Source organism: Equus przewalskii, chromosome 26, assembly GCF_037783145.1.
Source record: "Equus przewalskii isolate Varuska chromosome 26, EquPr2, whole genome shotgun sequence".
NCBI classification, from domain to species: domain Eukaryota; kingdom Metazoa; phylum Chordata; class Mammalia; order Perissodactyla; family Equidae; genus Equus; species Equus przewalskii.
This window is the reverse complement of record NC_091856.1, coordinates 3,737,029-3,760,713: the sequence shown is the minus strand read 5'-3', so window position 1 is coordinate 3,760,713 and position 23,685 is coordinate 3,737,029. Positions and strand designations below refer to the sequence as shown.

Here is a 23,685-nt window from a genome sequence, read left to right as displayed (position 1 = left end):
CACAAAAGTGAAGCTTTACTGTCATACTTGTTGGGACTCTGTCCCAAAAGATGAAAGACATTTCGGTTATCTGGATCCAGTCAAAAGATCTGATTCTGTACACAAACATGTCATTATTTTATGTACATGACAAACTAGTATCCATAATCCAAATTACAGTTTTGCAGCCCGTTTCATCAGGAATGAACCTGAGTGAGAAATTAAAGGAGAGGAATGTGATCATTTTATCAAAAAAATTCATAATGCCACATGATCTAAACTTGACCTTTATTGCCCATAGTTCAAAGTCCTATGATAGCTCTTTCATTGAGCTAGCAGTTGTTCGAGAAGATTGCCCTGGCTGTCATGAGACAGGCTGGGAAACAGATACATAGGAAGACAAAAATTTTAAGAAACTATTTTGTTAACTTTTATTTTCTCCCAATGTAGCTGAGTAAGTTTCAACAGGCAATGGAGCTTTCTAGGAGTAACTGGCAGTTCTTATATTAAAAACAATACAATGCAGAATTAGAACTATGGAGGGCTTTGTGGGAGAAACTAATTGCTCCCCAATATCTGGTTGCCCTTTCTTCCACAACCAAAGAATCCACAATTTTTAACCAGGTCACATGGTTGCCCAGAATTAAGGCTGTATTTCTCAGCACCTACTGCAATTAACTATGGCCACATAACTAAGTAATAGCTAATGGGCTGCAAGCAGAATTGTAGCATGACAGCTTCTAGAAACCTTTCTTAAAGGACACCTGACATATGCCCTTTGCTCCCTGTATTAGTTAGAATTCTCCAGAGAAACAGAATCAACAGGATACATAGATATCAAAGGTGATTTATTATGAGGAATTGGCTCCCACGATTACAGAGGCGAGGAAGCCCCACAATCTGCTGTCTGCAGATCCTGGAGACGCAGGAAAGCCGGTGATATAATTCAGTCTGAGTCCAAAGGCCTGAGGACCAGGGGAGCCAATAGTGTCAGTCCTAGTCTGAGGCAGGAGACGAGAGGAGATGTCCCAGCGAACTCCTCCTTCCTCCATCTTTTGTTCTATTCAGGCCCTCAGCAGAATGGATGATGCCCACCCACTTTGGGGAGGGCAATTTACTTTACTGAGTTCACAGATTCAAATGCCAATCTCATTCAGAAACACCCTTACAGACACACCTAGAAATAATGTTTAATCTGGGCAGCCCATGGCCAGTCAAGTCGACACATAAACTCAACCATCATACTCCCCTTTGTCTCTGTCACTCTTTCTATCCTACTGCTTGTAATGTGGTGAGAGAGCTGGAGCTCTAGCTGCCTTCTTGGACTATGAGGATAAGGACCACACCAGTGGGATGGTAAAGCAGTAAACCAGAAGGAGTTTGAGTCCCTGGAGACTTAGAGGAATAGAGATCCTACAACATCCCTGGATTACTTACCTTACAGACCTTTACACAAGACAGAGAAATATACCACTGTCTTAAGTCAGCAGTGTTACCATGGAGGTCTGCCTTTTAGTTAAACCTAATCCTTAGTGATACACACCCTTTTCCTTATGTTTACTTGAGCCTTCATGGTCCTTAGTCAATGGGTCTGTAGTCATTTCATCATAGTGGTAAAAGGTCAAACCTTGGTCCCTAGGATCACAAACTCAACATGTTGAGAATGATGTCTTTCTGTCTACAGCAAGGAATGGAGACGGTCCAATGAATGCCAACGACTTCAATTCTCCAGCTGCTTCAGTTGGTTCCCAAGATAGTAGCCACGAGCTCCATGAGGCAATGTGACTTCATTTGGACTCTGCAGACAGCATTGCTAATCCAAAAAATACACCTATCTTTCCCTTAAAGATGTCAGTTCTCTCCTGAAAACCTTGCTGCTAAGGGGGAAAAAAATTAGGTGAAAAAATTTTCCGTTGATTTTATTTTATTTATTTTTATTTATTTATTTTTTTGAGGAAGATTAGCCCTGAGCTAACATCCATGCCCATCTTCCTCCACTTTATATGTGGGACACTTGCCACAGCACGGCTTGACAAGCTGTGAGTAGATCTGCACCCAGGATCCTAACCAGCAAACCCCGGGCCAGCGAAGCAGAATGTGCCAACTTAACCGCTGCGCCACCAGGCTGGCCCCTCCATTGATTTTAATGGGAAAAATTTTGATGCATTTCATCCTGATCCAAGATATGCATTTCATCCTATCTAAAATGCCCTAAACAGTACCCATAGATAGAAAAATATATTAATTGAACAAAAATAAGTTTATGTAACAAACAGCAATTAGAAAGTAAATAAGTTGAGTCTGTAGGTAAAATGTAAAGAAGTTTACAGCACTGACAGAAGGAGGAAGGAAGGAGGAAGAAAGACTTGATAGTGGGGGTGCTGGCGCAGAAGGGGTTCTTCGGAAGGCACAGCCTTCTTTCCGCACCGTTCAACCATTTCTCAACATTTAAGGGGTTCACGGTGATCTTGCATCCAAACTTCACTACAAATAAAGTTATATCGCAGAAAATACGTTGAGGGCACAATAAAAGTAAATACGTGAGTCGTTCAAAAGGTGTAAAACCAGTGCGCGCGCACAGCCCACTGACGAGTCACGGGACATGCTTCCTCCTCCTTCCTCCACTGCGCAGTGTGCTTCGGGTTCATCCCCACGCGGCAGCGACTCCTCTTCCTTCCATGTGATGTTCTCCGACTAGAAACTGCTGTGCCGAGTAGTAAGCTGGTGACTGTGTCTTTGCCTGAAACCATAAAGTCAAAATATTACTTCTTGCAGCATATGGCATTGGGTGAAAACATGGTCATACTGAAAAAAAAGAAGCCACTGTCTGAAAAGCGTGGAACCGTTCAAAGCCGTAATGGCAGCAGGTCATTAGCGAACGTCTGTGTGCGGGCTGCCGGTGTAGCTGAGGGGCGGGGGCAGGAAGAGGCAGCACCCAGACCTCCTTACAGGGTCTCACTGGGTAACAGTGAGCGGAGTCCTTCCGGCCGCGGGGGAGCCCGGACTGCAGACAAGCCTCTGCACACCCGCCTCCCGGGCAGGGACCGGAGCTGAAACTCCCTCCTGTGTTCCCCTTCAGCCGGATTTGAGGGACTCGGGTGTGTCTGGGCTGAAAGTGTTAGGGCTTCCACCAAGCTGCTGTGGATGTCCCCAGTTGGCGTTCGCTTGGTGACTCTTAAAGAAACAGGCCTGAGGCCCGCTCTGACGGCCAGAGTCAGCTGAAGGGCTGACTCCGTTCAGGGAGGAATCGAGTCGCGTTGGGCAGTGAAAACCCCCTGGGAGAAAGAACAGGACGCTTCACCTGTGCCCGCTGCTGTGTCCCCGGTTCTTCTGAAATCTCCTGCATGCCGCATCTGTTCTTATTCCCCTGGGCCCGCTGGAAGCCCAGCTAGGGGCAGCCAGGGCCAAAGGGCACGGGCTTCGGAGCTGGCCAGAAGGGCACTCGGCTCCCGCACTTCCTCCCCTGACCACATTCAAGTTTTCCCTCCCCTGCCGCCACCTCCCGCAACCTTCCTCCGCCCTCGCGTCCTCCTCGGATCGCATCACGCACGTTCTCTCTTAGCTGACGTCACCAGGCGCCAGCGTTCATCCGCGTCTCATCGGGAAGACTTTCCAGGGCTGGACTTGAACCCTGGAGCGCTCCCGGCACGTGTCTGTCCCTCCAGCGGTTCGGGTACTCTAGGAGACTCTTTCTCTGGCTCTCGCGCTGGCTCCCTGCTGCTGGCGCTCTCACCGTCCCGTCGTCACCGTCCCGGGAGGAGGGCCGACTCCGCAGTCGGCCTGTGGACTGCGGCGTGAGCGCCCGCGAGTTATGAGTCCTCCAACGGGCCCCGTGCTGCCAAGGCCAGTGAAGCCTGAGCGTCCGCTGCTCAGGGACAGCGAGGAGTCAGCTCGACCCGGAGGCCAGAGAGACCCCGGCTCCTCCGGGCCGTGACCTGGGGCCCCCGCCCTGCCCTGCGGCCCACGGACTGCCCGACCTGACTGTAGGTACCACGCTGGCCGCTCTGCTGCCCCAGGACTCTGATTCTGGTCGCCGGGATCTCCTCCGGCACAGGGAGGAACTCCCACCCCAGCTCCATCCTCGGCCGCTGACTGAGCCGGGGCGCTGCCTGGCCCGTGGAGCCTCAGCGGCGGCTTGTTTTAGGAGAAGAGCAGCGGGACTGGGGCTGGGTCGGGAAGCGCCACGGCTTCTGCACAATAAACTGCCACTTTTTCAGAATCCTCCTCACCCCTTCCTCTCATCTGCAACCTTTCAGATTTTTTTATATGCTAATCTTTGATTCCTCTAGAATTTCTCTCGGTGTTTGGCGAGGGCCTTACGGAGCCCAGACCCAGAACGCGAGCCTGGTTCTGAGAACGTGGAGAGACGCAGGTCGCTGGAACTCGCTGTCGTGGGAAACAGCGGCCACTTGCCGCCGGGGCAGAGGGCTCGCGGGCAGCAGCGGCGGCCGCAGGAGGCAGCCCGGAGGAGCCGGCGCCCGTTCTCCTCCCGCTCCGCTCTCCCCCAGCGCCCCCACGGGCAGCACCGGCGGGCAGCCGGCCGGCCGAGACAGACGCGCTCGGCGTCCCAGCCCAGCGTCGCCGAGCGAGCGCAGGACGGCTCCGAAGCTGAGACAGTAGCCTAGGGATCCGCACGTGGACCCTCACATATTAAATGACGTATGTATTGGGGCCTATTTCTAGACTCTGTTCCAATGACCTATTTCTCCACCAACACTAAACTTTATTTTATTACTGTACTTTTGTACATTTTGGCATCTGGTAGGACTAGTTCCTCCTTGGTTTTTCCCCCAAAATTCCTGGCTATTCTGACACGTGTTTCTATATTATTATATTATATGTAATATATAGCTATATTTCTATGTGAATTAGAATTAACTTCTCAGTGACTGGAATCTCATTGAATTTCTATGTTAATTTAGGGGACTTCAGAAGTTTACACTAATGAGATTTCTTATCCAACTTTTATCTTTCAATTTATGCAAATATTCTTTTGAGTTCTCTCAATAGAGTATTATGCTTTTATTCATGTAAGTATTGTGGATTCTTTTTTTTTTTTTTAAAGATTGGCACCTAGGCTAACAACTGTTGCCAATCTTCTTTTTTAAGGATTGGCACCTGGGCTAACAACTGTTGCCAATCTTTTTGTTCTTGTCTTTTTTTTTTTCCTGCTTTATTTCACACACCCCCCCACCCCGTACATAGTTGTATATCTTAGTTGCAGGTCCTTCTAGTTGTGGGATGTGGGATGCCACCTCAACGTGGCCTGACGAGCAGTGCCATGTCTGCACCCAGGATCCGAACCCTGGGCCGCCGCATTGGAGCGCGCGAACTTAACCACTCGGCCACAGAGCCGGCCCCGTATTGTGGATTCTTAACTTTATTCTTACGTATTTCCCCTCCAATTCATTGCTAATATATAAATTCTATTTTCCCTCATTATATTTTCTCCTGGTTACTATTTGTATGAAAAACTTGATTTTTGCATGTTAATTTCATAACCAGCTTCTTTATTGAATTCTATTTTTTTTTTTTTTTTTTTTTGAGAAAGATTAGCCCTGAGCTAACTACTGCCAAGCCTCCTCTTTTTGCTGAGGAAGACTGGGCCTGAGCTAACAGCTGTGCCCAGCTTCCTCTACTTTATACGTGGGACGCCTATCACAGCATGGCTTTTGCCAAGCGGTGCCATGTCCGCACCCTGAATCCGAACCAGCAAAATCCAGGCCGCGGAGAAGTGGAAGGTGTGCACTTAACCACTGCACCACCGGGCTGGCCCCCAAGTTGTATTTTTTCTTGAATTGCCTTTCAATTGATTTTCCTGTTTTGTCCAGGTATAAAATTAACGGTATATGTTATCAATAATAATAAAATTATTCCCTCCTCTCTTCTATTTTCACTATTTTCTTTCTGTTCTCTGATTCAGTGGCTGCTATCGTAATGGGTTGATCTCACTCTTCATTCGCGCGGTGCAGACGTTTTTGTTAGAGACATAGATTTAATTTTGTTAAAGAACACACGCTTTCCTATTTTATTAGAAGTTTTATAGAACCCAGAAATTGATTTTTAACTTTTCAAATAACTTTGAGGAATCTATTGAAATGATCACGTTTTTCCTCCCTTGACCTATGAATGTGGTGAATTATTCCCGTAGATATTCTTAAATTGCTTCACTTTTACATTTTTGAAATAAATCCACCTGGATATGGTTTGTTATTCTTTTAATGTGTTGCTGAATTCTATTATGTACATATATACACAGACACACACACACACATTCACACGAGCGAGGTGGGGCTCTGGTTTTCTCCACTGTACCTTCTCTGTCCTGTTTCTCATGTTTCGCCATCAATGTTATGCTGGATTGGTTGAAGAAATTTGGAATATGTCTTTCTCACTGTATGCTCTGAAATAACTTAGTGTTAAAGGCTTTCGTTCCCCAAATACTTCATAACATTCATCTCTCTGGGCCTGGAACATCTTAAGATGGTAACTGGAAATTTCTCAATTTTTTTCTTAGGTAATAGGTGTTTTTAGGTGGTCTATCTCTTTAGTGCTTAATTGGGTAATTTATTTTTTCTTAGAAAATAACTTTTTCCCTAAATTCTCAATTATTTTCTGAGAGTGGAAAAAACTATTCTTATAGAATTTCTCATTTTCTTGGCAACAGCTGTATGCATCATTTTTGAGTTGGGTGGTGCCTCTGGATTGGGGCAGTCCTGGGGGATGGAGAGGAAGGGCGGGCTGAGCAGGTGGAGCCCTCCCCCCTCCACTCTCTCCCACCTCCATTCCACTCCGGCCGCTGCCCCGCGTCCACGGAAGCAGACCCACTTTACATTTGGAGTTTCAGCTTAAAGATTTCACTGGGAATTCGGTCACTAGAATAAAAGCCTGAAAAATCACTGATCTAGAACTATGAAGTTGAAATAATATATTTCAAATATATTTGAAATAATATATACATATAACAACATGAGATTATGCCTGGCCCCCAAAGGAGTTTATCCATTCTGATCATTTTCATTTGGGGGATTTTAGGAATGGGTTCCTATATGATATAGCGCCATAGCAATAATTGTTCAGAAAGACTGATGACCTAGGTCAATGAGAAAGTTCCCATCTTGTCTCTTCTTGCTGTTAATGCATCTTGTTCTTTTTGAAAGCATGGGCCAGGAGAAGGGTGACTGACTTTGAAAGGCAAGGAATGTGAAGTTGGAGGGTGGGAGCAGAGGTAGCCACTGTTCCTAGAGAAAACAAATCATGCAATTTCTAACTTAACAGTTACCTCAGGATCATGTAATTTGTAATAGAAAAGGACATGGCCATCATTACTCAGGGGGAAAGGAAGTGAGTAGAGGACAGCTAACGTGAAGGGGTCCTTTTTCAACTGTTTCTCTGCACCAGACTGATGTCAGGCACCCTAGGGAAATACAATTAGCTTAGCAGTGTCATCATTATTCCCAAGGTATTTTCAGAAATATCACATTCTTCCTATTGCTGGAATAGACTAGATGATGCTCTCAACATAGTTTAGTACCCGCCAGCTGGGTAATGCTGGGCGCTCTGGGCACAGGACGAAGAACTGGGGCTGTCTAGGCTGGAGGGAAATAGACTCAGGGACCAGAAGAACTATCGTCACACGTCAGAAGGAGACAGATTAGACGCATTTCATGTGAAGGCATGAAGCTGGATCAGGACTGGGAGCAGCTCCTGGAGAGGATATTTTAGCACAAGGCAAGGAAGAATTCGCTAGTAGGGCTGAATGTGACAGCTCGAATCTAGAAGTACTGAGTTCTTTGTCACTGGAGGTGTCCAAGCAGATGCTGGCGACCGGGGCCAGGGGCCGTGGAGAGGAACTCCATGCACCATGTAGGTAGGACTGAACGAGCAGACCTCTGAAGCCTTCGTCAGAAACGATGCTCCTGCATGGCTGGGCAAGTGTCTGAAGTTCGCTTGAGTGGCCGCTAGATGTCACTCTTGTGTATCTGCAATAGCAAGATTCTTTCTCTACCAGTGCAAAGTGGAACTCGGGAACATGACTAAGCAAAGACAGTGGAATTTTAATAACTAAATGTGCGTCCTTAGCTTATGCATTTTTAATAAGTGTAAGAAAACTTAAATATCGCTTGAAGCAAAAATTTCCAACATCTATTCTCAAAATTGGATTCACTTTCTAAATTCTCTTTTTAAATGTCTTCCAATGTTCTCAAAATTTAATATAAGTTGCCATAAAACTGCTTCTATCCATCCACTTCCATCTCTGAATCGTTCACCTGTCTTCTGTGTCTGTTGTTCTAGGGAGGAACTATGTCTTGCTCTTTTCTAGATGGCACATAGCACCGTGCAGCCTTCATAATACTACTGCTAATAATTACCGTTTACAAAGCACTCATTTCTAGTATCTTATCTAATCCAAGTAAGATCGAGTGGTTAGGTTTTAAAATATGAAGAAACAGCTGAGAGGAGCTGAGCAATCTGCCAAGGTCGCGCTTGCTTCGAACATGCTTCCCAGTTCTCATTGTGCTGAACTATGGGGGTTCAGGAAACGCTGCAGACTTTCCATCTCTGGGACGTTCACAGTGTGTTCTACCATAGTGCAGGCTCTGAGAGTTCTGGAGCAGAGAAACCTGTCACACTGCTGCCCCAAAGTCTTCAAAGGTATTTACCCTTCCTTCCTCCCTTCCTCCCTACTTCCTCTCTCCTTCCTTCCTTCTCTCCCTCCTTTCTTCCTCCCTCCCTTCCACCCTCGCTTCTTTCCTTCCTCTTTCCCTTCCTTTCTTTCTTACCGTCTATATACCTACCTACCTACCTACATATCATCTAGTTTTTTCAAAATGTGAATTATCTATCAGAATACTAGTTTTTTTATTGTGAATTGCTATAAGTGAAAAATATCAAATTCAAGCTCTGTACACTTTCTTGAATTTAATTTACTAGCAGTGTTTCATAATGTGCAGTGCATCAAGAAAAATCCCCTCAGTTTTCTCAGAGCTAGAAAGAAATTCAGTTTATCAAAATAGATTATTCCCACCCAAAAGCTCTCTATGTGAACTCGTCTTTGTCTCTTCTTAGCACTTCAGGCAAACTGAATCCAGTAGACGAAAGCCCCAAGTGAAAGTTCCACTTCCTCCTTGTACCTCTTACTCTCCTGGTGAATGCAGGAGGGGCGGCAACGTGGCTGGGAGAGCCATCCCCTCCCCTGGACTAACTCCGCAGCTTAGACACTAAGGGCCATCTGGCTTGCTCTGATGTGCCGTCTCCTTGGTTTAGCATGTGTTCAGGACGCCTTCATATGTTCAATTAGAGTATTTATGGCCTGGCATCTGTTGAAGCTCTTAGACATATAGCCAAAACTCAGGAGATACACTCTGAAAAGTTAAACATTCCCTGAAAAGGGACTTACGGGCGAGAAACCATTCCAGTTATCTTGACTTGGCTTTTGAATGGCAGCCATGACTGGAAGTCCTATGTTACACATCAATGAGAACCACAGACGACCCCCTACATCACTGGCTGAAGTATTTCTGAGCCACCAGGTTCCTCACAGTGGCCTTCACGTCCTTGTCCTCAGGGTATAGATGATGGGGTTGAGCATGGGAGCCAGCACTCCATAGACGAGGGGGATGAGCTCATCGGAGAGGTCCTCTTTGTCTGCCCTCACAAGGCCCTTAGACTTGGGCTTCCCATACATGAAGAGGTTGGTCCCACAGAAGACAACCATGACTGTGAAGTGGGCACAGCAGGTGGAGGTCTTTTGCCTCCCCTCAGCTGAGGAGATCCGCAGGATGGTAGCAATGATGAATACATGAGAGACAAAAATGAACGGGACTGGGACCCCCAGGAAGATCACATTTGCTACCCCCATGCTGATCACTTTGATGGAGTTGTCATCACAGGCCAACTTCAGGATAGCCAGGATCTCACAAGTGAAGTGGTCGATGACATTGTTCCCACAGAAGGCCAGCTGAGTTGCCAAGGATGTGTGTACCATAGAAGCAGCACCATCGATAGCCCAGGAGCTGGCAGCCATGGGCACGTACGCAGCAATCAAATGCCATCAAGCCCAGCAGCACACACTCTGTGGCTCCCCTGGCAAGGGAGAGAAACATCTGCATGGCACAGCCTAAGAGGGAGATGGTTGCCTAGGGGAGTCAGGAGGCCAACCAGGACCAGACGGGTGCAAGAGGTGGTGTAGCAGATGTCCAGGAAGGAGAGGTTCCCCAAGAAGAAGTACATGGGCGTGTGCAGGTGGGAGTCAGGGGTGGTCACCAGCATGAGGACCCCGTTGCCCAGCAGGACCACCAGGTACATCAGCAGGATGATCACAGACAACATTTTCTCCAGCGTTGGGTGGGCTGAGAGGCCCAGGAGAATGAACCCCACCACCAGGGAGGTCCAGCTGGCTTCTTCCATGTGATATCCCCTCTGTCATCAGCAAAGTACAAAAGCAGAACGTCAGGTTTTCCAGAGAAGAGTCCCAGGCATCCGGTATGTGGTCAAGTCCGTGCTGCATAACAGCAGAGCATATGTGTGTAAGAGAAAAATAACCAAGGGAGGCAGCAGGGGAGTCCTCAGTTCCCAGATGGAAGGAGGTCAGAGCTGGAACAGAGCTTACAAGGGAGCGGCACTGGGTGAGGACCTCAAATATTCCACCCATGTGCGAGGAATTCTCCAACGCTGCTGCATCCTCTCGTGGCCCATAAAAGCAACTGAGGGCTAGGGAGGAGAAGTGGCCCATCTGAGCCTTCTGAGCCAGCTGGTGCCAGAGACAGGACTTGAACCCAGCAGAGCTAATCTCCAGTCAGGAAGGGCTTTCCCTCTGCATTATGATGAATGGCTGGACAATGCTGTGAATTCTTTCTCTTTAATGTAAATGGATAGAAATTTCATTTAATCTTTCTTAGATTCTCAGGAAAACCCCCAAACTTAGAACTATCAAATTTTCAAGGCTCTTTAAACTTTGATTACAGTTGGAAGGAGCTTGTATAAAAGTGTTAATCCACATCCAGACAGACACGCCTGGGTGAAGGCTCAGCCATCAGGAGGATTACTGCTTCAGACTGTCCGCCATCCGCGACACAGACCTGACTGTCGTCTGCCTTGGGATTTGCTTATTTTAGATACGGATTGATGGCAATACATGGGGTGGTTCCCACAAGGGGAAGAACTTTATGAAGTCAACACTTCATGAAGTGGCTGAGCCCACATGATGGCATGACAACTGGGCAGCTCAATGACCAGTCAGCTCAGTTATTAATAACCACACTGCCTACACTCGTCAGATACTAGGGTTTAGGACAGTGACTTCTAATCCCATTCCATTAGCATACTGGTGAAATTCTTAGCCAGGGGTGACCAAGGAATGTTCTTCCTCTGTCCTTTTATGTTTTTATTATATTCTCGTGTAATATTCTGGCTCTCTGACGCCATTCTTGTGTTCCACACAGGCAGCTAGCTTATAGGAAGGCCCGTATGCCCTTGTGTGGAGGATTTCTGGTCTCCTAGCTGCAATTGCCCAGACTGTAAATTCAAAAACCTCATTGATGGTACTTCTATAGCTCCTTCTTAACTGCAATGGTGTGTATGTGTAGGAGTGGGTGGACGATGGGAGATGAGTGGTTAGTGTTAATGAGCATCTACTCTGTGCCACAGTCTTTGGAACACACTATGGGGAAGATATTGTTACTCAAGTTTTATTGATGAAGTAACCAAAGCTCAGAGACACTCAAGATTTTGCTACGTGGGGTTGAATGCAGAGCTGGGGTTGGGTCGCAGGCCCCAACTCGGAGTTCCTTCCACCAGGCAGCTGTCTCTATCTCTTGGTGCAGAGTTTTGAAAGAGTCCGTCTCTCCAAACCCACTCTCCGTATCCTCTGATATCTCATTGTCCAGCACGCTCCCTTCTCAGTCAGTGAGTTTATGTCAGACGTGTTGTCAGGCAGCGCAGCTCCCGCCTGAATTGAACCCAGGGTTTCCCAACCTCGGCACTACTGACATTTTGGGCTGGAGAACCCTTTGTTGGAGGGGGCTGTCCTGTGCACCGCAGGATGTTTAACAGCATCCCTGGCCTCTGCCCACCAGTCGCCAGTATCATCTGTTCCCTGAGTCGTGACAACTGAAAATGTCTCCTGACATTGCCAAATGTTTCCGGAGGAGAGGGAAGTGCAGGACTGTGGCCAGCAGAGAACTAATCCTGGAGAGGTCTCCTTGTCTGCAGTCAGAGGCCTCACCGTACTCCCTGCGAAGCCTCCGGCCTTTCCCCCAGCCCGCAGCGCATGGGGGACGTTTGCTCAGTGCAGGCCCCGCTGGGCGCCCAACTTGCCTCACCTTCCTCCCACTAGCTCTCCCAGCCCCTCCAGAAACTCAGAAGTCAACACTACAGTCAGTGTCACAAACAAGATTCAACAGTGACAAGGACAGGCTGTGGCCACAGAGCCCGAGCAAAGTGGCTTCTGTTAGAGCAGCCATCCTGTCCACTCCTGTCAGACAAATCTTTGCCCACAGAAGCTCCTGCCCACAAACAATGCGTGTGGGCCTGAGTGATGCCCAGGACTTGACCTGTGTGAGAGCTGCATCCATGCAGGTCTTCGTGCCTGTTGTGCAAAAGTTGCCGAATGAAAGCTGGTTCAATTGGAATGAAGTGAACAGCTAGGAAGACCTTGCACACTGAGACCAGAGCTGTGGGGCCTGCCCCACCCGTGACATGGATATTCTGTTTAGCTTGAGCAAGTCCCTTCTCCTCCCAAGGCCTCAGCTTCCCCACATGCATCATGAGAAGGCTGAATCAGGGGCTTCCCAGGGCCTCCCAGCTCTGTCGTGGACTGCCCGGTGCTGTGCTCGGCAGGCAGGGAGCGGTCCTTGGTGAAGGCGGCTGCCCACTCCTTTGTGGGGGCGGGTGTGTGTTAAGGGGAGATCTGAGTGCTTGGTTTCCCATCAAGAAATGGTCAGCAGGAAACAGAGCTGTGTCAGGCTCTGGAGGGACTGGGGATGGAGGCAAACAAAGAGCTCTGACACCCACAGCCTGATGAGAGGAGGGCGGGGAGGCTGGCGGGGAGAGTGAGGAGGAAGGAAGCTTTGACCTCTGCGGCTGCATCCTGCAGGTGTGGTCCCTCCACATGTCCCAGGGACCTGGTCTTGCTGTGGTCTCATCCCTACATCCCTACCTGTCCCGGGAGCCAGCAGGAAACAGAGAAATGGGAGGCAGTGCAGTGTGGCCAAAAGAGCCGCATAGCCTCTCATACAGACTTTCTGGAGAGCCTTGGCCTAGAAAAAGGAGAAACCTGAAAAACCTGCACACCCGTCGCCTCAGCAAGCCCACCTCCGGGAAATAAGCCCGGAGAACCAATGAGAGTGGAGGGCCAACATCTCTCAACAAAGGCGTCCGTCACAGCAATATTTGTGAGTCAAGGTAGGGAACAAAATAACCGTCCACCAACAGACGCCTAAGGAAATTATGCCATTTCATGTAAGGGAATATTAGGCAGACGTTAAAGTCAAGTTTCTATTTGTACACTGTAATATTATTACATTACAATGATAAATTAATAGAGAATACAAAATTGTATATACTGTTACAATCTCAATCAGGTAAATGACGTGTGGATAAAAGTGACTGGAGAAACTATAGCAAGATCAATAGGGGAGGGCTCCTCTTTGAACCTCTTCAGCATCACCAAATTTTCTATTCATACAGTGGGCGCAAGTTACTCTGCATTCAGGGGAAGAATCTCAGCATTATAAAAGGAAAGTGAGGAAAAAGGAAAGAAGTAGCCACAGACTGGGAGTCAGCTGAACATGGTTTGGGTCTCTGCTCGCCTGTCCACTCACCCTCTGACTCCGAGGAGGGCCCTTTCCTCTGAGGGTCTCTGCAGGGTGGGGTGGGAATCCTGCCCACCTCCCTCCCAGCTCCGGCTTCATAAGAGGATGGAGCGGCAAGGGCAGGGCAGGGGCTGGGCAGTGGTGAGACCAGAGAGCACGAAGGACTGCCTGGCCTTCCTCTCGGCTGCTCCTCCCTGCTCCAGCGCCAGCTTCAGGAAGGATTCCTGGGGCAGAAGTGGGGCGAGGAGGACAGTCCGTCTTCGGGAACTCCCTGCAGAGAGCATGGCCGCCACCTCTGTCCTCGCCGCAGCCCAGCTCTCGCGCCTGCATCCTGCTTGTGGCCACTCCTCTGAGTCTCCCGATCCCAGATTCTCAACTCCTCACACCGCTCCGGGCCAGACCCTGGATGCCAGAGAAGGACCCCAGACCCTCCCCTGTCCAACGTCCTTTACTCTGAGACCCTCCTTCTTCCTTTTCCTCCCAGCGCCTTGTGGGAACTTGAGCCTCTGGTGGGTGTTTCTCTCCCTCCTTCCTCCCAGCTGTGCAGGCCGACTGGGCCTCAGCTGCAGACTCTTCATGTAGAGGACATGTCATCCTGGTCTGAGGCCCAGAAGTCCCAAGGGTACACGTTCCCCAGCAGTGAAGGGAGACCTCAAGCAGCAGCCGTGGGTGCCAACAGGAATCCTGCTAATTCCAGAAGCAATTTAAAGTCTGGAACGTCAAGTGTGCCCAGGGTGCAGGCCCTCAGCATACCTGGGGGGTCCAGGGACCACACCTCCCCGTCCCAGTCAGAGGCAGTGACTGGGACGCGGCCAACTGGATGTGGAGAGGAGGGCGCAGCAGAGGCTGGCTTCCTCCTGAGCTTTCTCCAGGTCTCAGAGAAGCCAGCACTCGCATCAGGGACAGAGCAAACGTCCCCATGTTGAAGTCCTAGACATTCAGAATGGGGGGGCGGGGGTGCTAGGACAGATGCTTAACAAAAACCAGCAGCAGAATTAGCTACATTCATTGAGCTGGCCCCATGTGCCAGCCACTGTGACACTTTACACACATTATATAAATTCCATAAAATCCAGCGATACGTGTGTAGTGAGTATCTCCTTCTAGTCTTCCCTGGAGATTGTATTATTATCCCATTTTTTTATATGAAGGAACAGACTTTTAAAAGTTAAGCAATTCACCAAAGACCACATGTCTTGTGAATGGCAGAGCTGGGATTTCAATGTCAATACATCTCAGTCTCTTTATCATCATTGATAGCAGCATCATCATCATCACCATTAACCATTAGTCATCATGATTAGTGAGTATCACTTGTACTTGAAATAGAATTTAAAAGATATAGAAGAATATATAATAAAAATTCAGTCTTTGTCTCCAGTCACCCGGTAATTCTCCCTCAAGGCAATTTCTTGTATTTTTTTTAGAGGTATTCTAGGCATATACTAGTAAGTATTTTGAAGACAAATTTAGCACAAATACACTGTCTTAATATCTCGATTTGTCACTTAACAATATACCTTGGAGAGTTTTCCTGAAAAAAAAAAACATACATAGGGCTGCCTCATTCTTTTAATTGGCTGCATTTATTCATTGTAAGGATGTACCACGATTTAATTAGCCAGTTGCATGTTGATGGACATTTAGATTTTCAAATCTTATGCTATAGTCAGCGCTAAAATAAATACCCTTGCATATTTATAATTTAGCACATGTGGTCAAATATATCTGTTTTATGTAATTTGTAATTTTGATAGATATTGCCAGGTTTACACATTCCTGTCATCAGTGTGTGAGGATGTCTGTTTCCCACACTCTGCCAACATCGCATCTTGCTCTGGACTTTCTGGTCTTTGTCAATCTGACAGGTGAGAAGTGACATTGCATTGTTGTATTTTAAACTTTTGGTTTTTGAAAATAATTTAAAATGTGAAACAGATTCGCGTATATAAATGCATATAAAAGTATGTAAAATACATATTTTAAATTTAAAGAACAATAAAGGAATCATCACCTAATTTAAGAAATACAGCATTGCCAGTGTGTTAGAAGCTCCCTGGCTATCCCTTCCCCCTCCTGGTCCTCTCTCCTCCCAGAGATAACCCCACTCCTGATTTAAGTTGTAATCATTTCCTTGTTTTTCTTGAATTTTATCACCTATGATGCATCCCTAACAGCACAGTTTAGATTTCCCTCTTTGTAAACTCTGTATGAATTGAACCATTTGGAGCTGTTCTTTGTGACCTGTTTCTTTATTCAATACTGTTTGAGAGATTCGTTCACGTTGATGACTGTAACTGAGTTCATTGATTCCACTATATGAATGCAGCACAGTTTATTCACACATTCTACTTTGATGAATGATTGGGTTGCTTCCCGACTGAATGCTGTTATAAATATTTTATACATTTCTCCTAACACATATGTGTATTCCCAATTGTCCTAGTTGTGTTTACAACTCATCCTTTCTCCACGATCTGCATTACGATCTCTGTCATATATGAAATCTCCAGACCTGAATGGGTCTGGTTCTCAGATCTCTATTCTTCTCTGTTGGTTTGTCTATTCCTGTGTCAATGCCACACTGCCTTAATTGATGTTGCTTTATAGTATGTTCTGATTTCTTATAGGGTAAATCCCTTTTTCCCCACCCAATACTTCTTCAAATGTGTCATGGCTGTTCTTGATCCTTTGTTCTTCCATATAAGTTATGGAACCAGCTTCTTAAATGCTACAATAATTCTTTTTGGGATTTAACAATTGGGATTACAATGACTCTATAGATCAATTTGAGGAGGACTAATACTGAGTTCTCCAACCGATGAATGGGAAATATTTCTTTTCATTTTAATATCATTAAAAATATTTTAGAATTTATAATTTTATCCATAAAGATCTTGGAGCTCTTTTGCCAGATTTACCCCTGTATGGTAATATTTTTTTTTTATTGAGGTCATACTGGCTTATAACATTGTGTAAATTTCAGGTGTGCATTATTATATGTCAGTTTCTGTATAGACTGCATTGTTTTCATCCGTCACTATACATGAGTGACCCTTTATTCCTTTTGCTCTTCCCCCATCCCACCCCCTCTGGTAACCACCAATCTGTTCTCCTTATCTATGTGCACATGCTATGACATGGATGAGCCTTGAAAGCATTATGCTAAGTGAAGGAAGCCAGATAAAAGGACACATCTTATATGATTTCATTTATATGAAATGCCTAGAACGGTCTAATCCAGAGAGATGGAGAGCAGATTAGTGGCTATGTAAGGCTGGGAAGATGAGGGGGTTAGAGGGTGACAGCAAAGGGGTACAAGATTTCTTTTATGGGGTAAAGAAAATGTTCTAAAATTGATTGTGGTAATGACTATACAACTGGGTGAATATACTAAAAGCCACTGAATTGTACACTTTAAGTGGGTGAATTCTATGGTATGTGAATTATCTCAATAAAGCTTTTGAAAATATGTCATCATTCCATCGTGGTATTTAACATTTCTGAACAACCCAACTTGGATCAAAATACTCCATTTTTTAATACCATACTTGAAACACTGCATTGATAAGACAGAAAACTACAAGAAACTCTTCTATGCATGTTGCTGTCTTGGTGAAAGGAGGCTTCACTGATGCTTCACTGACACGGTACACTCATGTGGCTTCCTGGGGCAGTGCATCCAGGAAGATGTGGGATGGGTAAAGGTCACTGTGTGTGTGTGTAAAGTGCTTGCAAGGTAATTTTCAAAGGGTAGGTGGGGAAAGAGAACTAGAATGAAATCTCTAGGCATATTCTCAGGTGGATCAGTTCTAGGAAAAAACGTGAGGATCTGGAAACTGATTCCCTTAAAGCCATGCACGTCTGAACTTCCCATGGAAGGCCTTCAGGTACCCAGTTTGCAGATCTGAGCTGTAGTTCAAAAGCCTCGTCTTTCAAGACCATAATCTCTGCTATGAATTGACAAACCTTCCCTAGCAGCAAATGCCAAGAATTTGACTCTGATTCCTACACTGAGCTGTGCCGGCCTCCTCCAGCAATGAGCCCTGAATGCTTCAGCCTCATGGTCTAATTTTCACGTGGGAAGAGCTCAGGAAGGAAGAAGGGAGGCCCACGCTGGTTAATATATCAGATTATCATCCCTCTATGCTAATGATCCCCTTCTACCAAGCGCCCTAGCGATTCTGCTGCGGGGGGGGGGGGGGGGGGGGGGAGTGGTCAATACTGCCCAGTACTGCAAGGAAAAGAAGAATGCGGAGCAAAGGACAAAGAGGACAGTGTCGTCAGGAGACACTTGGGTGGCATGGTGGAAACAGAAGCCAGGCTGAGTGGGTTACAGACTGATCTGGAACCCGAGAGCACAGACAACATTCAGGAAGCTCAACTGAGGAAAGAGATGGGCAGACAGCAAGAGGCAGACCTCAGAGCTGAGGAGGGTTTGCTTTCAGGATAGGGCAAACTTGAGAATATGTGTGGGATGAAGAGAAGAATTGGGAAGGGGATGTGGAGAGAGAGGGAACTGAGGAGCATGAGAAGTTGTGAAGGGACAGAGTGAAGACACAGGGGAGGCACGAGCTTTGAATCGCGGAAGGACACCTCTTCCTCCGAGGTGCTCAATAGCAGGAGCTCTGGGGAGAGTTTTGGTGGACACGGGACTGTTTGTGGAGCTCAGATCATCTGACTCTATTTCTCTCGAGCTCTAGTGCCAGAATGAGAGGTAGGTGGCCGAGAAAGAAGACAGGGGAAGGGCGGGGCCCCAGGACCCCAGAAAGGGCTGGAGAATCAGCTCTGGGGAGTGGGCCTCTGGAGTCAGTGAGAGGTGACTCAGTAGTCAGCTAAGCCTGGTGGGGTGCGGAAGGGGCAGCTGGGCTTAGCTGCATGGATCTGTAAGACCCTGCTCTTCCAGCTGGTGGATGGCAGAGAGGTGAGCAGAGGAGGGGGCTGCCCAGGGTTGGAGAAGTGAGAAATGTGGGAGAAGTTCCAGGGTAGAGAGGGTCAGCTGTGAAGTCCAAGGTCCTGGCCTGGAAGGAGGAAAGTAAGGTCTGGGCAGAGGGTAGGCTTTGAAGAGAGAGGCCAGCCAAGAGAGAGGTCAAGAAGACGATTCTGAGCAGGTGGAGGAGGGCGGAGTGGGAAAAGGAAGGAGATAGAGCAGATTTGAACCATCAGGATACATAAAGTATCCAGCATTGTCTGATAAGAGCCACTAGCCTCCTGGGGCACTGTGCCTGTGGCTAGTCCAAACTGAGCTGTGCTCTAAGTGTATAATACACACTGGATTCTGAAGACTTAGCATGCAAAAAAGAATGTTAAATATAGCATTAATAAATGTTTACATTGAATACTCATTTAAATGATAATATTTAGAAAACATTGGATTAAATACAATATATTATTAAAATTAATTTTACCTGCTTCCTTACACCTTTTTAACATGACTACTAGATATATTTAAATTACTCATGTGGTTTGCATAATATTCTCTTTGCAAAGCACTGGCACAGATACTCCCTCCCAGGGACATGGATCGTCTCTATCACGCCTGTGGCCCCAGCACCTGGAACAGGGACCTGCACAGAGAGGCCTCAATGATGGAGTGTGTGTGAAGTGAGCAGTGGAGGAGAAACTAAATTCATGGATGAATGAGAGACGGAATGAATGAGGATTCTACAGCTGTTGCAGGACACGGTCAGTTCCTTCTAAATTGCTGAGGATTATGTCTGAGTACACACATGACAGAAAGGGAAACAGAGGGAGTTAGAACTGAGGAAAGCTCACTGAGGCTTTGAGGGAAGGGGTCTCAAAGAGCATTTGATGGGACCTCACTTAACATAAGGGCCCAAGAACCTGGTCCTTTCCCTCGCCTCTCTTTTTTTTCCTTCTGAAAAAGTACTCCTGCAGCCCTTTAATACATGTCAGGGACTGTCCTTGGCATTTTGCATGTATTAACTCATTTAAACTTCATGTCACCCTGTGAGGTAGGCACTCTTATTGTCCCCCTTTGAGAGATAAGTAAACAAAGGCACAGAGATGGTCAGTAACTCACCCAGGATGACCCAGTAAGTGTGGAACTGGTATTCAGCCAGGCCATCTGTCCCCAGCATCCAACCCCTAACTACTACACCACCCTGTCTCTCTTATCCTGTCATCTCGCCTCATCCCCAAGCTGCTCTCCAAGAGAGACACAGGTTTCTTTTCTCTCCCTTGATGACCTCTCGATCACCTCCAGTCCCTCAGACTCATATTCCTGGAGAAAGTTCTCCATGAAACTTGCTCTCTGGAAACAACTGTTAAGTAACCCCCCAAGTGCCCCACAAATACACCACAGCTGCATGGTCGAATACAACAGCCAAGTGACCCTGCCTCCCCCATTCCCTCTGCCTCATCCCTGAGCCTGGCCCACACCGCCTTCTCCCTTCCCAGCCAGGAGGCTCCTCTCCCAGACCTGGCCTTGGCCCACCTGCCTTCCCAGGCAGACTCGAGGGAAGTGAGTGTTGGAGGAGCCTGAGGCCTCACAGCTCTAAGCAACTGCTTCACCTGTCAGTCTAGCACATGCTGCCAAGTGACTACAGGGGACAGATCAGGGGGTTTCCAGACACCACCATGGCCAGTGCCCGGGAGATGCCTCAGTCCCACCCACCAGGAACTCCATTCCACCTCAGCTTGGATCCCTCCAGTGAGAGCAGCCCTAGCCCAGGATCTCTACCTTCAGGGCCAAACACAGACAGGAACACTAAGAAGGAACCTACAGGCCATCTTCCTCTCCTTCTCTCTCTCATTAAATTGTGGATAATAATGCATCTAATTATTCTCCCAAAAAAGAAGTGGTTTAATTCCTTTGAAGAATCTTGCAAGGTAGCTTGGCTAGACAGCAGGCGGGACAGTCCAGTGCCTCTGGTGGGGGGGCCAGGGTCTTCCACTCGCCTGTCTTTGGGTCCAGCAAGTAGGCGTTTGGATTGATGGTGTAGTCCCTTTTCTGAACATCAGTGGCTGTGGTGACACCCCCACATCCAAACACCCTGCCGTCTCCAATGGCGCATATAGCATGGGACACATCCAGGGGGCAGCTGTTGGGCAAGAGAGGCAGTAACGTACTCATCTTGTTGGCCTTTGTCTTCTGCAGGTTGATTTCCATGCTCTGCTGGTGGCTGTGCACACAGAGGATGTTGTCCTGATTGAAAGAGAGCAGGGGCCGGTGGCTGAACTCAATGGGGAAGGTGATACTCTGGACAACCTCCTCAGTATTGGTGTCAAAGCAGTCCACCACCCCAACTCGGGAGACATAGCCCTTCACCAAGCACCGCCCAGTGACAATGTACAGGCTCTGGTCACCCTTGGTAACCACAGCTGTGGCATCCATAGGGATGCTCATCTTCCCTGCCGGGCACCAGGCCTCCTTGCGCTCATCATAACGATAGATGCTAGAGACATACTGCCTTGGGGCAATGCTCCCACCCACTGAGTACACTGTCCCCCTACAGGTCACCATGGTATGGAAGACAAGACCAAGTGGCAGGTCAGGCAACTTGGTCCAGGAATTGTCATTTATGTTATATCGCCAAGCCGTCTTCAGCCCTGTAATCTGCTCATTGGTGCCACCAGAGATGTAGATGTAGTGACCAGCAGAGGTGGCACTAAGTGCTGCTGCTCGATAGGGCATCTCTGAGAGCTTCAACCACAGGTTCTCCTGGATGACGTAGGCAAACACTCCATTGTTAAACTTGCCCTGGGCCTTTTGGCCACCAAGGATGACCACCGAATCAAGCAGGGCCCCTTTCCGCTGGTAGCTCAGCAGGCTGGATGGCCTCTCCTGCTGTCGTTCCACAAGGACACTCTCAATCAGGGATGTGTGGGCTGAGCTGTTCTTCATGCCCATCAACTTGTTGCTGGCAAACATCAGTGTCTTGTTGGAGACGGCATTGAGATTGATGTAAGAGAAGAACTTCTTGAAATACTTCTCCCGCTCCTCCTTCCGGAAGTACACCCAATCTATAAGTGCGCTGAGAGCCTGGTCCTCATTGAGCACATGCAAGTTTTCATCTTGAAGCAGGCGGCCAAAGATGACAGGTGGACAGCACATGAAGCCCTCAGGCTGCACGGAGCCCTCAGGACTGGCCCAGTAGTGGAAGTTGTCGCAGATCCCAGTGTAGGCCAAGTCCGATACCTCTTGGAGCCCAAACAACTCAGCCAAGAGGAGGTAGCGCAAGCAGTTGGCATGGCGGATGGACTTAATCAGGTAGTCACTGCAGTGGATTTGAAGGTGTGGTATGTTGAAATACTGGGCCCCACGAAGGAGCTCCTCCACGTTCTGCTCCGAGATCACCACCTTGCCGCTGTAGAAGTAGTCCAGGAGCTGGTCCACCGTGGCCGGACTCAGGTAGCTGGGGTCAATGGTGATAAACAGCTCATCAGTGGTCTTCACATCATTGCCAGAGATGATGTTCTTCACTACTGAAGAGACGGCAGCCAGCACAACACGATGTGCATAAAAGACATGGTGGTCCACAGTCAGGGCCATATCCCAAAATTCTTTGCGTTTCCTCTGTTTGTTCAGTTTCTGCAGCACGAAGCTGTTGTAGTTTTTCTCAGTGAATATCAATTTCATGGTACTTCTTGCCAGCTTTGGCAAAAGATCAGCGGCAGGCACTGCAAAACAGACTTTTTCAGGCCTTTAGGATTTAGACTGATGATTGTTTGCAGAGCAGCTGACTGGGGAAGAGTGAACGGTGGGAGAGAGGATGATGTCATAGTTGACGTGGTCATCACAATGCAGGCCCTCTAGAGACCTTTCTCAGAGGGTCAGGGTCTTTCTCCCCTGTGATGGCTCCAACCTGCCAAGGCCAGATACCCTACTAGGACCTAGGACCTAGGGCACAGGGCCCAGAGCCCAGGAGAAAACTCAGACGTGGGTGGCAACTCCCACCTGGGGCCTTCAAACCTCAGTTCAAGGCTGCTTCTGGAACATCAGAGCCAGGCTGGGCAGGGGGTTGGTGCAAGGAGGGATAAGGGGAGGCTGGGGGAAGGAAAGAGATTATTAGCAGAAAAATCCACCCATTGTACAGGAGGGAAAGTGAGGCCGAGACAAGAGAAGGGACTTTCCCAAGATCACATAGCCAGTTGGAAGTAGAGCAGGGCCTGGAACCCAAGCCTTCTGGAACTTAGTACTCTTTCCACCCTTCCAGGAAGCTCCTCACTACTCAGCTTTCCCCAGTCTCTGATTCTCAGGCCTGGAAGTACCTTTATCTGCCAACGTTCTGGCCATCAGAGAAGAAAGGCTCTGTTCTTTGGCTTCTGACCTTTGTGGCCACAGATACCACTCTTTTTTAAAATAGGGGAGAGGGGCCTGCCCAGTGGTACAGCAGTTAAATTTGTGCACTCTGCTTCAGTGGCCCAGGGTTTGCCGGTTCGGATGCCAGGCACAGCCATACGCACCACTTGGCAAGCCATGCTGTGGCAGGCGTCCCACATATAAAATAGAGGAAGATGGGCACGGATGTTAGCTCAGGGCCACTCTTCCTTAGCAAAAAGAGGAGCATGGGTGGCGGATGTCAGCTCATGGCTAATCTTCTTCTTCAAAAAAAAAATAGAGGCGAGGTAGAAGCCACTCCCTGGAGCAGGGATACCAGAGTTAGCATCCAGTGAGTGGCAATGGGAGGGCCTCTAAAGCCCTGATTACGTCAGTTCCTAGGCAAACTGGGACGTCCTCTGCATATTTCCAAGGCTCTAATTGTCAAACACTGGGGGCTGCAGTGGGTCAGCTCTCCCCATCAAGTGTGGACTTGGACACGTTGCCCAGACTCTCTAAACCTCAGTTTCCTCAGGTGTGAGATAGCAATAACAGTACCTGCTTCATAGGTTGTTAAGAGTTTAAATGAGAAAACGACTAGAGAGTGTT

General features: G+C 47.8%; 1 protein-coding gene and 1 pseudogene across 1 annotated transcript in view; both read right to left on the bottom strand.

The window, feature by feature from the left end:
• Window positions 1-5,023: 5,023 nt before the first annotated feature.
• On the bottom strand, window positions 5,024-20,602 carry LOC103543679 (olfactory receptor 2S2-like; annotated as a pseudogene).
• The window catches only part of LOC103543678 (calicin-like), a 17,345-nt gene continuing 14,258 nt past the window's right edge, over window positions 20,599-23,685 (bottom strand). The window contains exon 2 of the mRNA XM_070595819.1: window positions 20,599-22,803. Coding sequence (XP_070451920.1) covers window positions 20,620-22,395 — 1,776 coding nt within the window. The 5' untranslated portion in view covers window positions 22,396-22,803 and the 3' untranslated portion in view covers window positions 20,599-20,619. The remainder of the gene's footprint in view (window positions 22,804-23,685) is intronic.